This window comes from Bactrocera oleae, chromosome 4, assembly GCF_042242935.1.
Source record: "Bactrocera oleae isolate idBacOlea1 chromosome 4, idBacOlea1, whole genome shotgun sequence".
NCBI lineage: Eukaryota > Metazoa > Arthropoda > Insecta > Diptera > Tephritidae > Bactrocera > Bactrocera oleae.
Window position 1 is genome coordinate 74,027,489 of NC_091538.1, and position 22,049 is coordinate 74,049,537.

Here is a 22,049-nt window from a genome sequence, read left to right on the forward strand (position 1 = left end):
AAATAATTGGAGCGTTAATTAAAGTATTCGAACACAGCACTTGCTGATAAGAAAAAGTTTTGGAAGAATTAATACATTATATTTCGATATAACATATACCTACATACACAATACAAGTACATATTTATAACCAATGAAGAGAGATCGTGTTACCTTAATTAAAATCTGTATATAAAATGATTTTAAGTGAAAATAAAACGGAAAGAGAATGTTCAACATGTATTTCGCTGAAAATTTAGTCAAATTAGAGCACACATGTCTTGAGGCATCGAGTAGAATTAATGTTTTCCTTTTCCCTTCAATTTTAATACATAGCACTCCTCTATAAATACAATGGCACTCAAAAGTTAACCACATAGTAATACGTAGAATGGATGTTCGGTATCCGCTATAGTTACATCGTGAAACTGCTCTCTATTCAGAGCTTGCTTGCGCGAAAGTTAACCACTTGCTCTCATATTTACGAAGGCGATCGTCCGCCATTGCTCAAAAAGTTCCGTTTCAGTAGTTCTCAGTAACATCTAGTTAAGTGGGAGTAATGCTATGAGTTCTCAGCTAAAGCTTTGACCAGTATCCATAAAGTAAAGAACTTGAGAGCCGGAGCTAAATAATATATGTAGTTTTCCCTCAAACTTTAAGGACTAACCAAATCGCCTCACGTATTGTACAAGCGTACGCGGTGTCAGATTCCCTCCCATGGCGTTAAAAATTTTTAGTATCCTCTAATAGAAATATATTTTTGAATGTTCTGAAATCAAAGCCAAGTGAGTCTTTCACTGTTGATATTTACAGCCGCTTAACTCCAACGGGTAAGACAATTGAAGGTAGACAGGATGTAAATATTGTAGAGTGGCATGTTGACGACCAGTGAATGCACTGAAACAAGGATTCCTGGCAATAAATTAGTCCGGTAATGCAATAACAGTTTTTCGCTGCAAATTTATTTGGTAATACGGAATGTAATAAGACGTGTTGTTTATAAATTCAAGGTCCCAATGCCGTGTACGAAACGGATAATAGTGGTAGAAAGATTTTTGTGTACCTGTTAACGGATCCTCGAAGACACCAATTACTGTCGCTTTCGAAATAAATATTCAAATCGGTCAAAAGACCTAATGGAGAATTTGAAGCTGTAAATCTTAGGTTAATGCGCGTCTGACTTCTGTGTTGAAATTTGACCTCTAAAACGTTGAATAGCTCAATATAAAAATTAGGATTTCCTCGCCGAAAGATTACTATTAAACCGATCCTTTAACTTCTCAGCACTGAAAGCTTTCGCTGTTGCAATAGTTAACGCTACCTGCACGCTGAATGCTAAATCACTTGTAGAAAAACAAGGCCGAATATGTCGAAAAAGGTGTTGGCAGTAATCATATTATTAGAAAGTGATAAAGTCTGTATATTATGGTGTTAAAGAAATAAAATATCATTAAGAGAATCAGATACCAATCCCTAAATTAAGAATGCATTACTCACTAATTTACTTGCTCTAGTTCTCCTGCCATATTTTATTTAGCGTGAGATAAAACATGTGTTAAAGACAAGCCAGCAAATTTATCATTTCCAATATGCAAGACTGGCGAGAATGTCAAACACAGGGTAGGCTCGAAATCCAATGATAAAAGTCCCTCGGCTGTGCTGTGTGTAGTGTGCTTAGAAGTGAAACAGCAATTAAAACCTTTACAAAAAACAAAACTTTCAAAACAATACATTTCATTTGCGAAACCGTCTTCACGGTATCCCGATTATAAGTTTAAGTTGACCTTATTGATATATCATTGTCACATTAACTAATCCAAGTTCTAATCTATTGGAAACGACCCATGAACAATACTATAAAACCTTGTTAGTAGCGATATTGCTCGGATGAAGAAGAACATTTCTTACAAATCCGCATTTCATGAGAGGATTCCATTATATACTATATTTATAAATATTTTTATTGAAATAAATGTCAGCCAGTCCCAAACCGTATACCAGGACAAACTGTACCACGCTGCCTAATTTATGTGAATTCAGCCGGCAAACTGCGTCTGAGCGGCTATGTTGGGCTCCTGATGCTCACGCTGAAAAACACAATATTACCTTGCAATACCTCTATGCAGCAGTTCCAGGTATAGTACATTTAACGGTCCTATTAGATTTTGTTCTAAGTGGTTCGCTAGACGTAGCAATCACATTGGTGGAAATGACTTTTACTCATTTTTGACTTATTCGCTGGAGCTGAGTGGCTGAGTTCCACAATATCAGCATCCAAGATATACAATTACCTCTTGTTTTACTGTTATGTGGTTTAAGTGTGGGCGGTGCGATTTTCATTGCGAAACATTATTTATTCAAATTAAAGAGCAAACTATAAGTGAGAAAATAAATGCGGAAATAAATTCGTAATACTTCACTATTTAATACTCTTCTATCTTAAGCCATCGTCTAAGGTCGAACCAATCTGTTTATAATTATTTTTTATTTTGTATAAGTGGAGGCTCAGCGAAGGAGCAAAAGCATTTCAAATATATATAAATAATTGAATATGTATTTCTAATCGTTCTAATATCGTTCTTGTATGCCTATACTAATCCATCCTTTAACTCCTTCCAAAGCAATGCAAAATAGTGCTGACCATTCCTTTGGCCGTGTTTTGCTTAAACTTCTCATTTAATACTTCTGCCATGAAACAAAGACTTCCAATGGCAATACCAAAAATAAACATCAACCAAATATAATGTAGATCCCGAAATTGTAGAGGCTCAATGCGGCGAGGTTTAGTCAAATCCTCCAAGCTCAACTTTCCGGCCTTTATCATTTCAAACAAACTCATTGCAGTCCAGTGATGCCAGAAACCATACGCCTGCATCTCCAGCAAATAAGCATTGAATGTGGCGCGATAGACACTATTCTCAGCCAAGGGTACTGCCAGTAAAATTTGGCGATGGAATTGTATCTCTTCGGACACGTGAAATAGGCGTTGAGAGAAGTAGCGTTGCTGACGCTCGACCATCGCCCACATTTCCGAATTTGTAGAATATGCGAAATTTGTGTTAAGGCTCTTTCGAAGTGTGTAGAAATCACGCAGCTCAGGAATAACGAGCAAAATATCTCTGTAGCTCATCATAAAGGATTCGGACATGAATTTCTCAAGTACCTCATACTCTTCTAGAGGTAGTAAAATTTGTATGCCCCGAGATTTTAAATCGGCGTAGCTTTTTATTTGTTCTCCCGAAGGTGGTTGACTGCAAAAGGCATGCAATTGTGCAGTATAGACAGTGCTCCATATCAGACCCTGTAGGAAAATCAAAAAATATAGCAAGTAAAATTTGTAATTTCGCTTACGGTGCAACTGAAACGAGAGTCCGATAACGCCACGAAATATTTTATCATTGAAGATTACGTTATTATATGCGAATTGTTTTACTCCTCGCGCATTATTTTCGTGACCGTTGATTATGTACATGTAGAGCAATGAGAAAATAATGAAAACCATTACATCTATTATCAACGTATTGCTTCGAAAGATGTACTTGTAGATTTGGTAGCGTTCAATATAACCCGACCGTGGCAGCATTGGCATCCAGTTGCCGATCTCCACAATGTCTGAAAATCCGTAAAGCGAAACGTTCACTACAGGCATTTGCAAGCCAATTGGCAAATCCAATTCATAATTGCTGGTCAGGTCTGCCAGAATGGAGATTTCGATGCTCGCACCTACATTCAACGGAGCCCTATAAGTAAGTGTAGCATTCAATTTCGTGGCGAAGGTGGAAATTAGGTGGTAAACATAACCAGAACTGCGCTTTTCACCAAGATCATCTGTATAAACAATGGAGCCCGGTTCGGATTGTGACGGCATGCTGCGCAACTCATAACCCTGCAAGTCATTTAGACGGTTCGGATAGCATATTATAGGCCATTGATTACTCTCCACAGTGAAATTCGGAAAACGATTGAAAGAGTACAAACGACCGGTGGCTTGAAAATCTCTAAACACTGCGAGTACATTCAACATTTGCTGCTGATTGCAGAAGGTGAAAAGCTCCTCCAGAACGTCTGGCTGCGCTGTAGTGAAATTTTTTTTTTTTTTTAATATTCTAACTTCTCGCATGTGTTGCAGACTTTCAGACATACTCTCCAGCAGATTCAAGTCCAAAAAATCGTCAAAACACACGACGCTGAGCACCGCGCGATTGTAGTATGCATTCAAGTAAATCGTATAATTCGCGTCAAAGATAAGTTTGGCCATGAAGTTCGCCGAACGCCAGTCAGATAAGTCAAAAAAGCAGTCTAACGCCTTACGACGCCACAACAACAATGTGCTGAAGTAGGCCTCCTTTTGTATGGCTTCGAGCAATAATTGCGAGGCGTTTGATTGGTCCACTTGACCGTCGATGACTGGCTGCAAAATTTCGAGTTCGCCAGCGGAGCAAACAAAATGCATATGAACGCACACGTGTAGAACAACAAATAACACAGAATACATTTTGACGTTATTTCCGGAATAGACCAACTAAAACTTTTTGCCCAAGTAAGATCCTTTTTATATTCATGTGCATATATGTAGAGTAGATTTATATACTAGATCTTTTTAAATTCAGAAAGCAAATATAGTAAAAATTTATTTAACGAGTGTTGACCGGAACAACCAATAAAAGCGGCATCAATAAAATTAAATTACTATATAACGGCAAGTCTAGTCTGTCGTTGTACAGGGTGCATACAAATACAAGTATTTTCAATGAATGACTATTGCTCTGCTAGAAGACCTTCTCTACTCCTCCGACGTATTTGTATAATATGTGAGGCGCTGACGGTGAAAATTACTTACAATTTATTTAGCGACGATGGCATCTCTGACAACATGGATCTGATAGGTTGTGCTAGTCCGACGTTTTGTTGGGTTAAACCTAGCGACATTAGGTAGAATATGGTTTTTTGTATATATGTATATACCTGCATTCGTATATGTATCGACATTTAATGAGGTTGAATCCATCGTCGCTATAACAAAATCGCCAAACAGTGTGTGCGATTAGGTAACTTACAATGGGCGGCGGCACAAAGATGAAAGCTGTTACGTAAAGTATTGCAAATTAATCTTCCTTGTCCAATAAAAGAGCCAAGCGTAAATTTTTCAACTCAACCTTTAGATTGGAAACCCACTGGGATAGCTCGCATGTTGATGAGTCTCAAGTAATCAGAGAGCTAATTAACTTTTTATGTTACGCAATGAATAAATGGAAGTTGAGTACATGGACGGCAGCAAATATAGGATCAATAATGCGTGTGAAGAATTCAGTATAGGCTTTTTATAGAGTAATATAATTCACAAAAGACTATCCATCGTGTTTTTTTTTTATTATACAGTGCAGGCATTACTTTCTAGTACAACTATCCTTAGCAAACACATACATCTGATTTTACTTCGGGATGTACCGGAAGCCTAGATACCAAAAATGTGAATTGAATTGTTCATATTCCGAGTCGAGTTTAATGAAGAGTCCTATCAGCGAAGCAGATCGCCCACCACCCCATATTTTGGACCAAAATAATTTTTCCAAAATAATTGGGCTGTGGCAACAAAGCAAGCGAGCATGCACCGATACACGTTGCAACATGCAATTCGGGATAAAATCATCATACGTTGCTGGCTAAAAAATTGTTGACTTACAAATTGGTATTTTATTCACCCAAGGAGTCATGTTCAGAGTTGTTCGATTAAAAGCAAAAACCACAAAAGTCATTTGTGCCAACATTTTAGAGACAAATGGGATATATTTGTAACAATGTAGCCATGTGTGTAATTTCACTTTTTACTATCAATAATATTGCAAATGAGCAAACCGGGCTTAATACAATAACATAAATACGTACTTGTGCTTACACCGATAATGAATTAAATTCCTAAGAAACATGGCGCTACAGTATTTACAATAAGTATCTGGCTGTGTATGGACTTGCGCTTCTTAAATCGCTTCATACTACCAAATATATCCAACAAATGGCTCGCAATATTGAACTTTGGTAGCTTTGGAGCCAAATTGACAAATGAGCCGGAAACAAAATTAAATTTTTATAACAATAATTTACTATGAATTTGTTGGCGCTTCTCCCCCTATTAAATTTAAAGCAACAAATAACGCTGTCAAAAGCAACAACTTGTTATCATGTTGACAGCACAAATTTCAGTGACAAATGACTATGACGGCTAAGTGTTGACCGTCGGCACACTCTTTGGCAACGACAGATGTGGTCATTTGCCTATTGCCCCCCTTCAACCTAATATAGTACACATTCCCATTACAATTGACACTGACGATTAAGCGACGACTCTGGTGGAAGTGGTGTAATGCAATCAACAATAACAACTACTAAATAGTGTATGCAGAACAATTATCTTCTCGCACGTTGGCAAAAGCGCTCTACACTTTACTTGGTGTGTCGTCGTTTTTCCTCGTGGCACGTGAAGTGTGCGTGGGCGAGTACACAACACACTCAAATTAATCGTAAAATGGAGTTGGCAATTAATAGCAGACATCTGATTGTCGAATGATATACACTAGCCGCTACAAGTCTACGCTCCTCTACAAAATAAATGTTTACTGCATTAAATTATAGGAATTGTTATTTAAATAACTGAAACTTTTTATATATACTATTATTCTCAATAAGCTTAGCTGCTAACGGTACTAATAATGCCACACAGACAGGTGACGCCATAAATGATGGGACTTTTGTTACCGCACCAAAGAAATACATGCGTCGAAAGTGCACGCTCATCTCGTTTCAGTTCTAGTTACTGAATCGTACACTCCTCGAATTTAAATAAAAACCATATATGTATTTTCCTTATAATGCTTCATCTTTGTGCCTAAAATGAGTAATATCGGGCGGAAACTTGCCCTAGCCCTCATTCATTTTACTCCACATATGTTGGTGACGGTATGTGAGGTACCTTAATGTAACTCAATGAGTATTTTATTATGTTAATAGTATGTTGTATAGTCAAAAATAGAATCAAAAATCAATAAGATTTTCAAAGTTCCGGTTGGCCTTATGCCATAGATATCAATCAATATATTATATAAGATATCTTAGCAAACTTAACCGAACGTATAATACTAGATATACTATAGTTTACTTACTTACAAATTAAAAAAGTATAAAAATGTTCGGTTACAACCGAACTTAGCCCTTCCTTACTTGTTTTATTTGTTTTTGTATCGAGACGTGATTTTGTTTTGATTTGATTTATTCCATTTAAACTGGTCTTCAATATTTTAATAACCAAATGACTTTTGCCTCTTGCTGACTCAGACTTCAGGTGCTCGTAGTATTTTGCTCTATTAATCTTAACTGAATTCACCATTTTAGACTTTTTACAAAAGATATGATTTTTTTAACGTATTATACAACATATTTCCAAATGGCTTTTCAATTGAATTGATGACGATCTGAATAAAAAAAATTAATGAGCGACCTTAATTAACCCAAAAACTAATCATAAACTTAATAAATGAAGAGATCTGTGTGGTTCGTGCAACATCCCACTAATCGTTTTTAATGAAAGCGCGTTATAAATGAAAACGATTTGTTCAATGTTTGACTTGTCGAATCACTAATGGCCAACCATCAGACAGCAACAAGTAATCAAACGCTCAATATCGACCATGTGGGTAAAGCAGTTGCCTGAAAGTCTTTTTTGAAACTGCTCTGCTAAACAACAAAAACAAGTCTTTCATCTTTTTTAACATTCGATAAGTATCTATCGTGAAAATCGAATCCGAAGTACAATCAGAGAATGTATTTATTCATATTTCGCTTTGTGTTATATTTTTTAACGGATTTGGTATACTAAACATACATATTTCAAAAATGTATGTCGATCCAATACGAAAATAATGGAAACATGTCAAATTGTCAGAGTGTAAGAAGACAAGAGTGGCCCAACAGTTTGCTTCGCTTTGCTTTACTACGCTTTGATGTGAACGTAATCTGTAATCTGAAAATAACCCTAAAATTATAACACCCCTAAAATATCCCATTCGACTGTTTTAACCCACAAATTTAGGCAAACTCCTAAATTGCTGATGCTGTCGTGTTGCCACTAATATGTGAAATGTAAAATTATTCAAAGCTTTAACAATTATTTTACCAACAGAAGCATAACATAGCTCTGATGTATCATTTGTAATGGCAATTGATAATTTAAAACAAATTAATCTGCTTATTCAATTTAAAACAAATTAATCCGAAATTTTCAAAAAAATTTACTTTCGATAAAATATTTAAATTTCATTCAAGTCAAAGGTTTTAGTACGGCAACAACGAAATTGTGTACATTAGAAGTTTGATATGTTCCTGTCGTCTTCAAAATGTTCATGAAACTGGCTTCAAGGCGACTTTTGCAGACAAGAAAATCCAAGGAGCAGGGTTGCTCCGCATCCTCCTGACCCGAGCTGACATCGACATTGTCCAACGGGCCTTCAGGAATTTTTCTGCTGCGTTTGCGCCAAGACAATCTTAAACTAAAACTAACCGATCCAAACTCTCATGTCATTGGAAGTGAGAGCGTAACTCACCTTCTGAACTTTGATAGTCGAGTTGAGTTCAGGCGGTTTTGACGTTTCGTTATTGGAAAAAGGGGGACGGTCAGATTGAAATCGTACCGCTGTTCAACTTCACTAACAAAAATTGGAAAACAATGAAAATTAAAGAAAACGCGAAATTGAAATGTATGTGTTGAAATATTTTATAATATCATGCTTCGTAATATTAGTTTTCAGTTGAAAATGATAATAAACATTTATTAATTGGGAGCTAATAGGTTTAATTCACTTTATTAAGTATTGAAAGTTCAAAAATCAGTTGCTTTAATGTATCACAAAATCACAAAAAAGGAGCCATATGTAAAATATAGGTTATCCCGGTTACAGGCCTTAGTAGGGACCGATCAACATTGGAAAGATTATTAATTCATTTAATTTTACCTTAATCGGCAATAACGTTCAAGCCGGCCGAAGATATCGTCTCCCTCGCGTATTAACAGCTGATGTTAGACTCCTCTTAATTATTTCGAAATTACGGCAATATGAGTTTTAATTATTGCTATATATATAGGTATACATATATGCTTTCAGTGGCATGCCTCATTTCGTTAGTTATTTTCGATTAAATTGCAGATTCATTCCTCGACTGACACGTTCAATAGCCAATGTCGCCGCAGCACTTCAACAGCAATGGAGCTTTGCTTAAAGAGGTTATGGCTTCCTCAAATGAAATATAAAGAAAAAAATAAGTAAGGTAGGGCTAAGTTCGGGTGTAACCGCACATTTTATACTCTTGCAACTTGCAAGGTTGAAAGACGGTTAAGTATCTTCAGCTGTTGGGAACATTAAAAAATTTGCGAAAGGGTTCAACTTCATTATTCGACGAAATCGTGAATGGATTACAATCACATTTGGTATCATATTTAGTTAGTTTTACTACTATATTTTACTTGCCGTCAGCAAAAATTATATTAAAATCGTTGGGGGCAGAAAAATTAAAGAGCTGATTTCAATAGTTTTTGGCATTGATCAGGTATACTTGAAAACTTATTTTCAAGCACTTTTATAAATATATAAATATAAGCATATACATATTTTCAACTATTATGAGAAAAATACGCTTTCTCAATTTCATTAAAATAACTCCCACATTGCCCAGGATATGTGGTATAAAGTCAACTAGAAGTTCGAAAATCTCTATATTAATAAATGGGGCTAAGGGAAGTATTGAACCAATTCAACCCATTTATTTAAATATTTTGAGGGCACTATTTGTGCAAAGTTTTATCCGGATACATTGATTGGTTCTTGATTTGTATACTGGAAACCGAAAGAATTAGATTGAATTGAAAATTGTGTTATATGGGAAGTAGGCGTGGCTTTTGTCTGATTTCGCCTATTTTCACACTGTAATGTAGGAATACCATGCGTATATTACGTACCAAATATGGTTGAAAGCGGTTAGGTATGGCCGGAGAGATGGATTTTCCCCTAAATGTGGGCGGTGCCACGCCTATCGTCACCTATTGACACCGACTCCAATTAGGTCGTCTCTCACCATTTCGGGTGTAAAATTTGAAGTCTCTGTAACATATAGTTACTGATTTATTGCGCTTTTAGTAGTTTTTAACAAAACCGTTATATGGGGAGAGAGAGGGGTTATAATCCGACTTCATTCATTTTCACACTTTGATAGGGTTTCTTAAGGGATTTGTGTTAAGCGAGTTTGGATGATATAGCTTGAATGGTTTGGGAGATATATGCTTTAAACTTATTAGAAGGCGGGGCCATGCCCACTTTTAAACTTTTTTAGCTCACAGATGCCCCCTTCAATCCCCTGTAGCAAACTACAGTTTTATTTCTTAATTTTGAGCTTAGTTATGGCATTTTATGTGCTTTTGTGGGCGTGACATTAGTCCGATTACGCCCATCTATGTACCCGTCCTTAGTTTTTACCATGGAACACGTTCACAAAGTTACATTACGATATCTCAATTTTTACTCTAGTTAAAGCCGGACAGGCATCACCCTGGCTTCAACTCGTCTCGTCATTGTGATTATTTATATATACATATATAACCCTGTGTCTAACTCAATTATTTTTAGGTGATACAATGTTACAACCGTTAGGAGAACAAAACTATTAAACTCTTGCACCATGTTGCTACAGAACAAAACTATTATACTCTGTAGCAACATGGTGCAAGAGTATAATAAATGAAAAATTCAAAACAAAGTAAATGCCAAAAAATCAATTAAAGTTGCACAATATAGAGCGCCTTGGGAACCGTTTTGTCTCTAGCGCGAATGCGTGCGCATGTGGTTGTTGCAAGTACAATATTTTGTGGCAATTGATGAAAATCGGAAATCACTGAATGTGCTCGCATTCGTTTACCTCGACTTTGTATAGTTTACTTCTTCTTTTGACATGAAAAAATTTACTGATTTTCGATTGAACGAATTTGGAACGTGAATTACGTAAGCTTGACTTGGTCGATATAATGAGATGCCAAACTCGTTTGTGCATCTCGAACTCGATCAGGAAACGCTTTGACTGACATTGAATTCATTCCCTATTGTCTAGTATTTCAATGGTGAGAGCATAGATGTACACATTTCAATCAAGAGTTCATTCATCTTTCTTCGCTCGAATGGCAAAATGTGATGGACGGACTAGATTCACAGTTCCTCGTACAATTGAAATTGAACTTCTTCAAAAAAATAATGTTTTTCAGTGTATTTAGTTGTCTATTTCATGAGCATTTATGATTTATATTTTATTCAATTTAATATGTGATCATGCAAGGCTTAGGCATACCTTGCAACGATTTGCTGCAGCTCACAATGATCTCTCTGAAGCAGACAATTAAAACTGTTCAGTATCCCATTAAAAATTGCGCCTCTGCTCGAATAGTGTGGGTTTTTTTTTTGCAATTATTAGCTCCTAAGCAGAAGTCATAAGCCCTTATATATGTTTAAGTTTACTTCGTTGTTACTTTCACGTTTTGCAAAAATTTCCTAATCAAGTGAGCTAAGAGATAAGCGTTATATATGTGTTGGCATTGAGCCACCTATTTTATGAAGCGGACGAAGGGTATGGCGAAAGAGAAGGTAAACGGTTTTATCATCTTCGAAAACTCTTGCGAACTCTTGAGTAGTTCGTCTAATGCTATGAGTGCTAATGCTATTCAACATGGGGATATAGTTTTGAGTGACCAAAGTTGCTCAAATCGCCTGTGGGAAATCCATCATTACGAGAGTGTATGATAATCCCCACTTGCCAGTTGCGGCAACCTACATATTCACCTGTCTACTAGCCGCTTTCTATATTTTTAATATTTAAGTACCAATTTTAGGCCCACTTTTGCAATTAATCTTAAACTACTCATTTACCGACCTTTTGCCATAGGGATGCACTAGGGTCGAGTGTCTGTGTCCAGTTGGCGTGTTGCCTCTTGTGTTCGAATATTAATTATTCCATCATTATTATCTTTTGCTTTCAAGCATATTTACTCAGACGATTGTATGTGTTAGTTAATAATAGTTAATTGCCTTAACAAATATTTTCAACGCTTGTAAAAACCAAACTGAAATATGCTGACGCCAACAATTACAAAATTACAAAATTAAACAGTTCGAAAATTTGAAAATGCCGTGTTTCTAATCGCTTATTTGGATTGTTGCTGTAGCGTTCGTACGACGCGATCACTCATTAATTTCAATGCCAAAACATTTCACCTTTTTCAATATTAGCATATTAAATTAGTGTGTTTATAATGTGCACTTTAAATGCCTTAAACTGCACGCTACGCCAATTAAGCGCCGCTCTCAATTATAATTTAATTATTTTTAGCTTCAATCTTTGCCTTTTGTCTTCCTTTGCTTTCAATTGTCTCGTAACTTTTTGGTGTTTGTTTGTTTTTATTTTTAAGTTATAAAATTGTGGAACTGTAACCTTTTGGAATTGATGACGTCCAGCAGAAACAACAACAACTACCATTTACAACCCGCAGCTATAATTCACCTAAATAAGCGTTAAAAATGATATCAACAAAAAGCGATAATATTTTTAACGATTTCTAAAGTCTGAACGAATTGCTGAGGAAACAGAGTTTAAGTCATGCTTGAGCTTGCTACTTCTAGACTTGGTGTGGGACGCCGCCAACTTGAACTCATTGTTTTCCGCCTTTACTGTTTGGCAACATAAATCGCCATTGTATAGCTTGCCCTTAATTGAGGCCTTCGGATTTGAGTTGTCTAATTATTTACGCTCGTTAAACCCCGCCAAGCGTTTATTAATCGACATTAGTTCTGCGCTCTTTTCGCAGTGAGTAATGTCAATGAAAGAGAATTTAACAACAACAGCACTTAAAGCGCTAACACGCCGCTGGTTCACACGCTAGAGCTCTACTGCACCCGAACTTAGCCCCCCTTGCTTAAAACACTTGTAGTGAATACGCGTACGAGCGTCTTCTGCGAGTATTTTGCGTAATTGTAAACAAGCGCAAAGTGATTCTTAGCGATGTGACCCATGTCAGCTTAATTGTTATTGTTATTGTAGCAAATACATCAGACGAAGTGCCGTATCTAGATCTCATTTTAACACAATTACGGTCGTTGGCATTGTTGTTTCTTTTTTGTACAACAAATTTAACCTTCACATCCAAAAACATTGCCAGATAATGTGGCATTAACCACAATCTTTCGTTGTTGGTATTTAATATTTCGTAAATAGTATTGTTATTGTTGTTTATGAAATCGAAAGTCACTTTCTTGTTGCAGCAACTTGCTCACTTGCGTACTTATTGCCCAGTCATCAGCAACAGCATCGGTACTACAACCCAAACCACAACAATCCAAACAACAACAACTGTGTGGCAATGGCTAATTGATAGCTAAATTTGGGTGTCGAGAGAGTCGGCGGCAGCGGGCGCCTGTGCTTATGTATAATTATGACAATTTGGTGTTCTTGTTGTTGTGTAATTGTTGTTAATATAGTCAACTAAGCGGGGGGTGGTTGTTTTTCTTCGGTTACACTTTTATATTAGTGCTGATCATTTGCACTTCGCGTTGTTGTTGTTTAAAAATGAAAGTACAATTTCCCACTCAAGCCTTATGGACAATAATTGTTCCATAAAATTATAAATTTAGTAAAAGCAAATTGCTCCATTTCCATTACAGGCGAGTTGATATTGGTCGCAGTTTAAGGAGATTGTGTAAGTGAAACAATCTTTTGTTTTTTTAAATCCTTTGACTACATCGTGAAACCTTTCAAATAAATCCGCAATTAAGTGTTTGTACTAAAAGCCATTCCCGAAAATGTATCAAAGCGAAAGGCATTCAAAAATACCCTCTTACACCTTACACTTAAGGTTGACAGTTACTTTTGATTTCTAGAGGCTTATTCGATTATACCTCGAGGACCACATTCTTTATCTTTTCAATGAGCTTGTGAAAATACAAAACGTAAAGACACATGAATTTATGAGAACGCGAGACGTGAAATTCCGCTAAACATACTCACAATTGACAGAGATGAGCGAGTTTAGAAAGGTCTTCAAAATAAGCGGAACGGACCAAATAATCCCTTCCTCGCACTCAAAATTCGCATTATTTTGAGTCGAAAGCGAACAGAAAGGCAATACGTAAAGGTTATCATATATTTTATCACTTGAAAAACATTAACAAAACATTTTAACGAAGAGTTGAATTAAGCATAACTTCATTCAAACAAATTTTTTTTTAAATATCCTTTTTTATTAGTTTGAAAATTGTGTGCGTTTCTTTTGTGATAGATGTCGTTACTCACCGGTCTACGGAACTTATTTGAAAAACAAATCAACAATTGCGGAATTATCAAAGCCTATTTAGTCACACCGCCAACTCTAGTAATTTTATTAAATAAATAATTATATTAAGGAATGAACAAGGCTCGCGTACTTCAAGAAATTCTGTGCAAAGAACTATGATTTCGACTGATCACAAGCACTTCGATCAAGTGAATATCAAAAATCAGTAATCTCTTACATCATCAGTTGGAGAATGGAAAAAGGCTTTATACATATGTATAGGTTTCAATTTGTAAATAATATAAAATAAAATAAAAAAACGGTTTCATAAAGAAAATGTCGAACAGAACGGTAATATCACCCTAATGTACAGCTGTATATATGTGGACGCGAATGCAAATTAAATGCACGATAAAATTTGCATATTCACACATTTATGGGCCACAACCACACACACACTCGCACATTTAGGTGTGCGAGCAGTTATTATGCATGAAAATAAATGTGTGAAAATATTTATGCGCTTTTGTTTTCATTTAATACCGCTCCGAGTAAAAAGTGTGTTGTACCTATTGTTGTTGTACATAAGTTTACTGTTACCTAAACTGTGTAGGGCCAATGAAGACTCCCTGCTGGCGGTTGTCCGAGCAGACTCCTTCCTCTGTTGCAAGTCTTTTAGCCCGCGATTAATGTGTCTAATTAACAGCACCATTATAACATTACAACAACCTGCGCATCTGCGCTCACATACGTTTCGAAGCTCAAACGGGCTCCAGCTGTGCCGCTGCTGTTGTTATTGTTGCCATGGTCCATCAAGACTCGGCATTGTGCTAACGCCTTCTCCGGCTGTGTGTGCATATGTGTGTGTGTGTGTGAACTGTTGTAGTAGGGGGGAGCGTCGAAAGCTGGAGCGCGGAACTTTAATCCGCTAAACCTAACCTACTCCCAACTTATATATCTCCCACGGAACCGCCAGTGTGTGTGCGTATGTAAGTAAGTAGTTATGCATTCGGGTGGAGGGACCCTTTGCGCTGGAACTCAGTTGTATCGCTTTTGATTAATGCTTCTAATGTTGACTGTTACCTGATATCGTTGTTGTTGTTAGGGGTTTTTCACTTTCCGTGAGTGTGCGACTGCCACAGCTGTGGGCACTGGCAGCAATTGCAAACAATTTGCTTTTTGTTGTTGCCACATTTGTGACCCAGTATTTGTGTTGCCTTATGACCGCCGGCACTCGCCACAGCAAGCCCTGTAATTATTGGTTCGAATTGGTAAATACATATGTACGTGCCGGTGTGTGGGAAGGGGGCAAGTAACATACACATTTATTTATTTTCATTCATTACTCGATCAAGTGTTGTTATTGTTGATCTGCACTTTTGTGTGTTTGTTAGCAGGCGGCGTATATTTGGCTCTTGACTGCATTTCGTTAGCGGAAGGTGTGCGAGCGAGGTGAAATTAGACTTATTTCCTCTTGGATCTGAAAACGCGGCTTCCTAGACATGACAATGCAGTTGAAGCTTGGAACGGCGTTTCAGTTGGCATTGGTGGGCCCACCACCTCGTGCATTGCTGATGCATTATACATTTAGTTTTAGTGTATGTTGTTACAGTTGCGCAGTTAAACGGGCATGAAATCTTGCTCAAGTACTTGTGCGTGCCGACGCCGTTATGCGACGTAGTCATAGCTGTTGTTTCTTTTTTTGCTTTCTGCTTCTTTAGATTTGTGCCTCTTGCTCTGCAAACAATGAGGAAGGAAATAAATTGACAAATTAGACATTGTCATCTACAGCAAAAGTGGCAGCGCCTACGTTCACCCCTCCACATGTGGTTATATGTTTGTATGTATGTGTGTATGGGTGTGCGTTGTAACAAGCCACAATTTAGGGAAGCGTTTTTGGTCTGAAAGTGCTGGCGGTGACAGCTTCGCTTCGTTGCATTACACACTCCAGTGATTTACTGTTGGCAGTTTATGTCACCGTAATTACTTGAATTAAGTGAAGATTTCAATTTTGTCGCATTTTCCAAAAATTAATAACTTCATTGTGTTAGGACGTGTAACAAAGTAATAACAAATTGTAGAGGGGGAGCTGCAAAACTATCGATAGTTTCGTTATTTTAAAAAAATACTAGCGCTACTATCGACATATTTCCCCTTGAAATGTAATTTTTCATTTAAATTAAAAGACTATGGCTTTGTACACTTAATTCTTATGAAATAATCATCAGATTAATTTATTAAACAATAGCAAAACACGGAAAAGTTAATAAAGTTACACATAAAATTTATTCATGTTATTACAAAAAATGTTCTGAGAGCTGACCAGCTAGAAAAATATACATTTTTTATACATTTATGTAAAATGAGATCAATAAATGTATACTTAAAAACCGGTTCCATAGAGCACTTTATTTCTCAATAATCCACTTATTTAATTTTGGTATATAAATAGTAATTTTTTGACGTTTTTAGCGTTTAGTGTTGCTCTCCTATCTGATATTAGCAATTCAGCATGGCTAAACACTCTCTCTGACTCTGTAGAAGTAGCTGAAACACAAATGTGACACTGACACAGATATTGAGAGACATCGAATCATTTTCGTTGATCTATAATGGAAATAAATAAAAAAAAATTATAAGAGGCATTCGGTGCTAAAACTATACATTACATAAGCATAAATATGTTTCTATATATAAGGATATTTACGTTTTTAAGAGACCTTTAAAAGTAATTACCTTTCAATAGTCCAAAGGTGAACAATATGGGGAAGTCTTTGGCCGCTTGAGATTTTTTATTATTATTGCATCCACTCTGTTGATTTAATCTTCTCCTCAATTTTTTATAGAGGAAACTCAAAAGAGATTGAATTGCGTTTTGGATGACGTTGAAGGCTGTTCCGTACAATAAGGTACTGGTTGGGTTTTATTCATACCAGCTATTTCATCTTCTGCCGCTTTTGCTGCAACATAAACGATTGAAGAAGAACGAAAATCTTCTTTTATTTATTAATTTTTATCTTATTTAAAAAAATATTATTTAATTACGCCAAGCCAAGGATGAAAAGATGATTTTACACCCAATTAATCATAGATAAAATGCTCCGAAACTCCTCTCCTTGCCTTCTGAGAGAGCTCATGAACTTTTAGTGGCAGAAAAACCACGAGTTCATGAGCTACTGAACAGATGACAAGCAAAACAATGAACTACCACTAAGAATCCCGCAGAAATAAATTGCGAAATCAGTGGGCAATTTGTGAGATCAGATTTTTTGGTGACTTTTACGTATATATCTAATTTTTAATTAAAGAGATTTAATATACTTTTGTTTTTAAGAAAGAGCGGTATTTTGTCGCAGAGTATTGTTTTGCTTAGCAGTACCAATTGTCAACGTATATACTTAGTTTGGCTAGAATTCCCAGCAAAACGATAGTTGTTTATTGAGTATATAAAAAAGAAATAAGGATCATGTTTAGGTTATTTAAAACTTGCGTGTATTGAAATGTTAAAATATTTTGTTAATTTTAGTTTCAAACGTTAATTTTGAAAATCTTTTGTGATTAAAATATACATGGACTTATATTTAGAAGTCATATAGGATATCTAGCTTGTTAAACTAATTATAATTATGTATATTTTTCTGTAAAATTAAAATCGAAAAATACTCAAAACTTATTTCTTTCCTTAATGGCACCACTGTCAAATGTTATATTATAAAAAATGTGGACTTTGACAGCGCTCTCTCGAATCAAAGAGTTCGGATCATTTTACCCATGCAATTAATGTGCATAATATATTTCGAAAACACGTGCGCGCAACCAAGGTTGGGATGAAAGAAATTATTATTTTAAGGCTACCATGTTATTAAATTGAACTTAATATTTGATATTACCAGACTATATCATTATGTAGCTATATTAAGTGACATTTTGCAATTTTTTGAAGATGTCTAAGTCTAGTCAAGGCATAAAAACCATCGATTATCAAAATAAACTATCTATAGTAAGACGAGAAAAAAACTATCGATACTATCGATAGTCCCATCGATTGTTTTGCAGCTCTATGTAGAGATATCGCGTTGCCGGTCTTTATTAATCCGGCATTTCGGACTACATTGGCTTCCTGTGGGACTCTTATTGCTTTCTACAAGCAAAAGTCGGTCTCAGAAACCATGAATTACAATGGCTACATATTTAAAGTGAGTCCATGACCTGCGGAGCTTAACCAAATCAAAAGTATACGCTTGTCAATCAAATTCGCTTATAATTTGCTCTAGTCTACAAACAACAAGAGCATAACGGCACACAACGCAACTGTTGACTCGCCAATGGTGTTGCATTGTCAGCAATCACGACCACCAATGAAACAATTTTGTAAAGCGCTTAGCCACAAGTTCCTACGCTCTGCACAATCCGCAACTGGGAGCGACTGAAACGCGAAGCAGAAGTGTAAACTTAAAGCAGTTCACTTGACTGCTCCAACAGTTAAGAGTGAGTCGCCGTTTAAAGCAAATGACTCTCTCAAGGCCATGCCGGCGTCTGTCCATCTGGCAAAGCGAAAGGAAGCTACAGTTACAATCGTAGAGTGCAGGCACTTCGATTCGATCCGACGCAAGTCGGCTATTAGCGGATGAACCGGAATATCGGCGCACGAAATGTGGCCAGCATTAGCGTGTGACCCGCTCAAGCGTCGTCGATTACACAACTGGCGCCCACTTTAACGACTGCGGCTTTGTTTCGCCGCGGATGATGCTGCAGATCTTATGATTTTTGTGTGTAGAACGGAATTTTGCAATCGCTGTATTTGTTGTTGGCGTTAATGGCTTGGCAGGTGAATGGCTGATTCTTTTGAAGCTAGTAAATGCCAATTGAAAACGCGTGTTAGCCAACTCTTTGCAACAAATTGCTTGAGATATTAATCAGTTTATTGCTGTTGCGGTGAATCCCGATGCACGTGCCCCCTCTTCTGCCACTCACTTAGTCATTCTAATCGCCAAAGGTGCACGACTGGTGGATAAAAGATGTAAAAAAAAATTAATTCACAAATATTTTTATGCTAGCTCTTCCCGCGGCTCCGCTCGCATTGAACCCCTTAAAAAAATATCAAAGATTATTAACCAAAAAACGAAATGCATAGTATGTACACGAATACTATACCGCGCTTATCAGCTAGATGGTGGTGGTGGTAATTCTCTGATTTATGCTTTTGATGCATTTTTGTTTTCTTACATTTTGAAATTTTTCGAACAATCATATCTGCCTAAATAATAATTTTCAATTTTCAAATTTATTTTACAAACGGATATGATCATCCACACTAATTTTTCCACAATCCGTAAAAAAATGTATATATTTTTTAATAGTAATTATACAATGTCCTATAGTATAGTGATCGGTTAAGTGAATTCAGCGTAAAAGCGTAACAAACGTACTTACATTCACATTTATAATATTAAGTATGGATGAGTATTAGATTATTCCTTACAATGTGGGAGACACATATGTGCTCTTATGTCTTAAATGTATGTATGTTATTGGTGCTGTTAAGACTGGGTTAAGAGTTCCATAGCTGCATAGCTTTCATTCATTGTTCGAAGTATTCCTATAATAGGAGTATAAATGTGCGAGGCATAGAAGGTTCGTCAACTTTTACTGAGAGTGACCATGCTGGTCATCCTCCACTACTCACGTGACGATTTGCCAATCTCATCAACATAAATAATAAACACATGTACGAACATAGCCACATGTGGTCCATGCATGTGCTAAATGAGTTTGTAAGTCTTGCCTGTGCATTGTATTCGCATTCGTATCTCGTTGTTTCCGCAACATCTCTCCGACGAGCGCACACATAACATAACCTACTCACATAAGAGAGGCGGCAATTGGATTTGAAAGTATTTGGCTACAGATCGTGCTGCGGTCAACCGAATTGCATAACTTCTAATTAACTTTCGAGTGCGAGATGCAACAGCAGCAACAACAACAATGAAAACACTTGAGATAAATATAATTTTTAATCAGCCAAATCTCAATTAACCATTCATGTTATACATGGTCGTTGCGTCACATAGGTCATCCTATTAGGGGACGAACGGATCTAACCTTTTGAAAATGTTTAAACTACATATGCATCTGTTTCTATCTTATTCTCTGTGCAAAATGTTGCGATAGTATAAAACACCAAAAAATACTTAATTAAGCCAGACAACATGTTGCTTTAGAAATTAGTCAGCAAAAGCGTGACAAATTAGACTAAATAAATATATTTAACACCGCAACAAAAATCTTTTCAAATGGCCATGTAAAGTGTCAGTGGTCGTTGCTTTTTTTTTTTTTTTTTTTTTTTTTGAGTGTTTAAAAACAACTCTCTCACATTAAAACCCGAGGGCAACACAATTAATCTGTTATCGAAACTATTTGGCTAATTTTAGGTTTCGCAAGCTTCCCCAGTACATTTGCATATGGGTGTTTATTACACACTTCATAATTTTAGGTTTCAACGGTGTGCGCTGTCACCCACTAAAACTAAAATTACTCAACATAAAATATGTTGTTCGTAATCAAATACGAACTCGAAATTGTGGAGTGTTGGAAATTTGCATATTTCGTTGTCCATCTACATAAATACCTGCGTTTATATACAAAGTTTTAGTGTTTCAGTTTTTATCTCGTCTCATTTGTTGCTCGATTATGAGATTATAAATCAGATGCAATCTCAATGACGCCGCTCGTGACCTTCTTTCTGCTAGTCGCGATGTGATGCGTCAGATGATCATTATGGGTATTAACATATATGTTTCAGCGATGATTTGTTGATTTGTTTTGGTTTTTAATTCAATTCAAAAGGTCAAAGAGGAAGTAAAAGTAGAGCGGCAAGTGAATCATAGGTGAATGCATAATTGTATATGAATTAGCGAGTATTTTTTCTTATTGTTCATATAATGGGTGATCTAAGTAGAGGTACTTTTTTCAATAGCCCTTTTTTGACAGGTCACGCGTGCGCCGTGTCAAGCTGTCATGTTATTTTTGTTCAGTATTGTTTGGCATCAACTTATAGTCAATATAATCGGCCTACTGAGCGTACTATTCGTCACACCATAACAAATCTGAAGAGCCAGCATTCATTATTATAGATTTATTTAGAGCAGTTAATTTCACGTTTTGGGTCGCTCGATTGGCCACCAAGATCGTGTTATAACACCGTTAGATATTCTGTGGGGATATGTAAAGTCTAAAGTCTATGCGGACAATCCCGCTTCGATTCAGGCCTTGAAGCAAAACATCACGCGTGTCATTCGCCAGTTAGTAGTCGAAATGCTCGAAGAAATCATCGAAAATTAGACTTAACGGGCCATCTGGGACGTAGCTGCGGCCAACATTTCAAAGAGATAATCTTCAAAACATAAATGCCAAAGAATATTTTTTGAAATTATTCTTATTATTTAAACATTCCCACTTAAATTTTTCTGTTTTTTTTCTTTAAAAAAGTGACAAATGCGCTTGAGGAATAAATGTTTCGCGAAACCGGTCGCCGATTTCAGAATTTGCTAATAAATGACAAAACTTTGCGTGGCTTATTAGGATAATCGTTCCCCATAACACTGTAATCGCCCTTAACATTAGTGGACGTCGTATTCCACATTTCTCAATAGGCTGTTCATCAGTTCTCCGCTGACGTCGGAAGTTGTTACCTTTGAAGACTTACATCGCAGCGGTCAAC

At 36.5% G+C, this 22,049-nt stretch overlaps 1 protein-coding gene and 1 long non-coding RNA gene across 2 annotated transcripts; both read right to left on the bottom strand.

Moving 5' to 3' along the window:
* Positions 1 to 278: 278 nt before the first annotated feature.
* Positions 279 to 4,432, bottom strand: LOC106627561 (uncharacterized). Its single transcript, XM_070108506.1, is given in 4 exon segments — positions 279 to 424; positions 660 to 748; positions 2,709 to 4,053; positions 4,123 to 4,432. Coding segments are annotated over 4 exon segments (1,890 nt in total).
* A 12,277-nt stretch (positions 4,433 to 16,709) lies between these two features.
* LOC106620727 (uncharacterized) lies at positions 16,710 to 19,639 on the bottom strand. Its single transcript, XR_001330845.3, has 4 exons — positions 19,484 to 19,639; positions 19,304 to 19,417; positions 17,066 to 17,289; positions 16,710 to 16,936 (listed from the first exon to the last, which is right to left on the bottom strand). It is a non-coding gene; the product is annotated as an uncharacterized lncRNA (long non-coding RNA).
* Between the last annotated feature and the right edge of the window lie 2,410 nt (positions 19,640 to 22,049).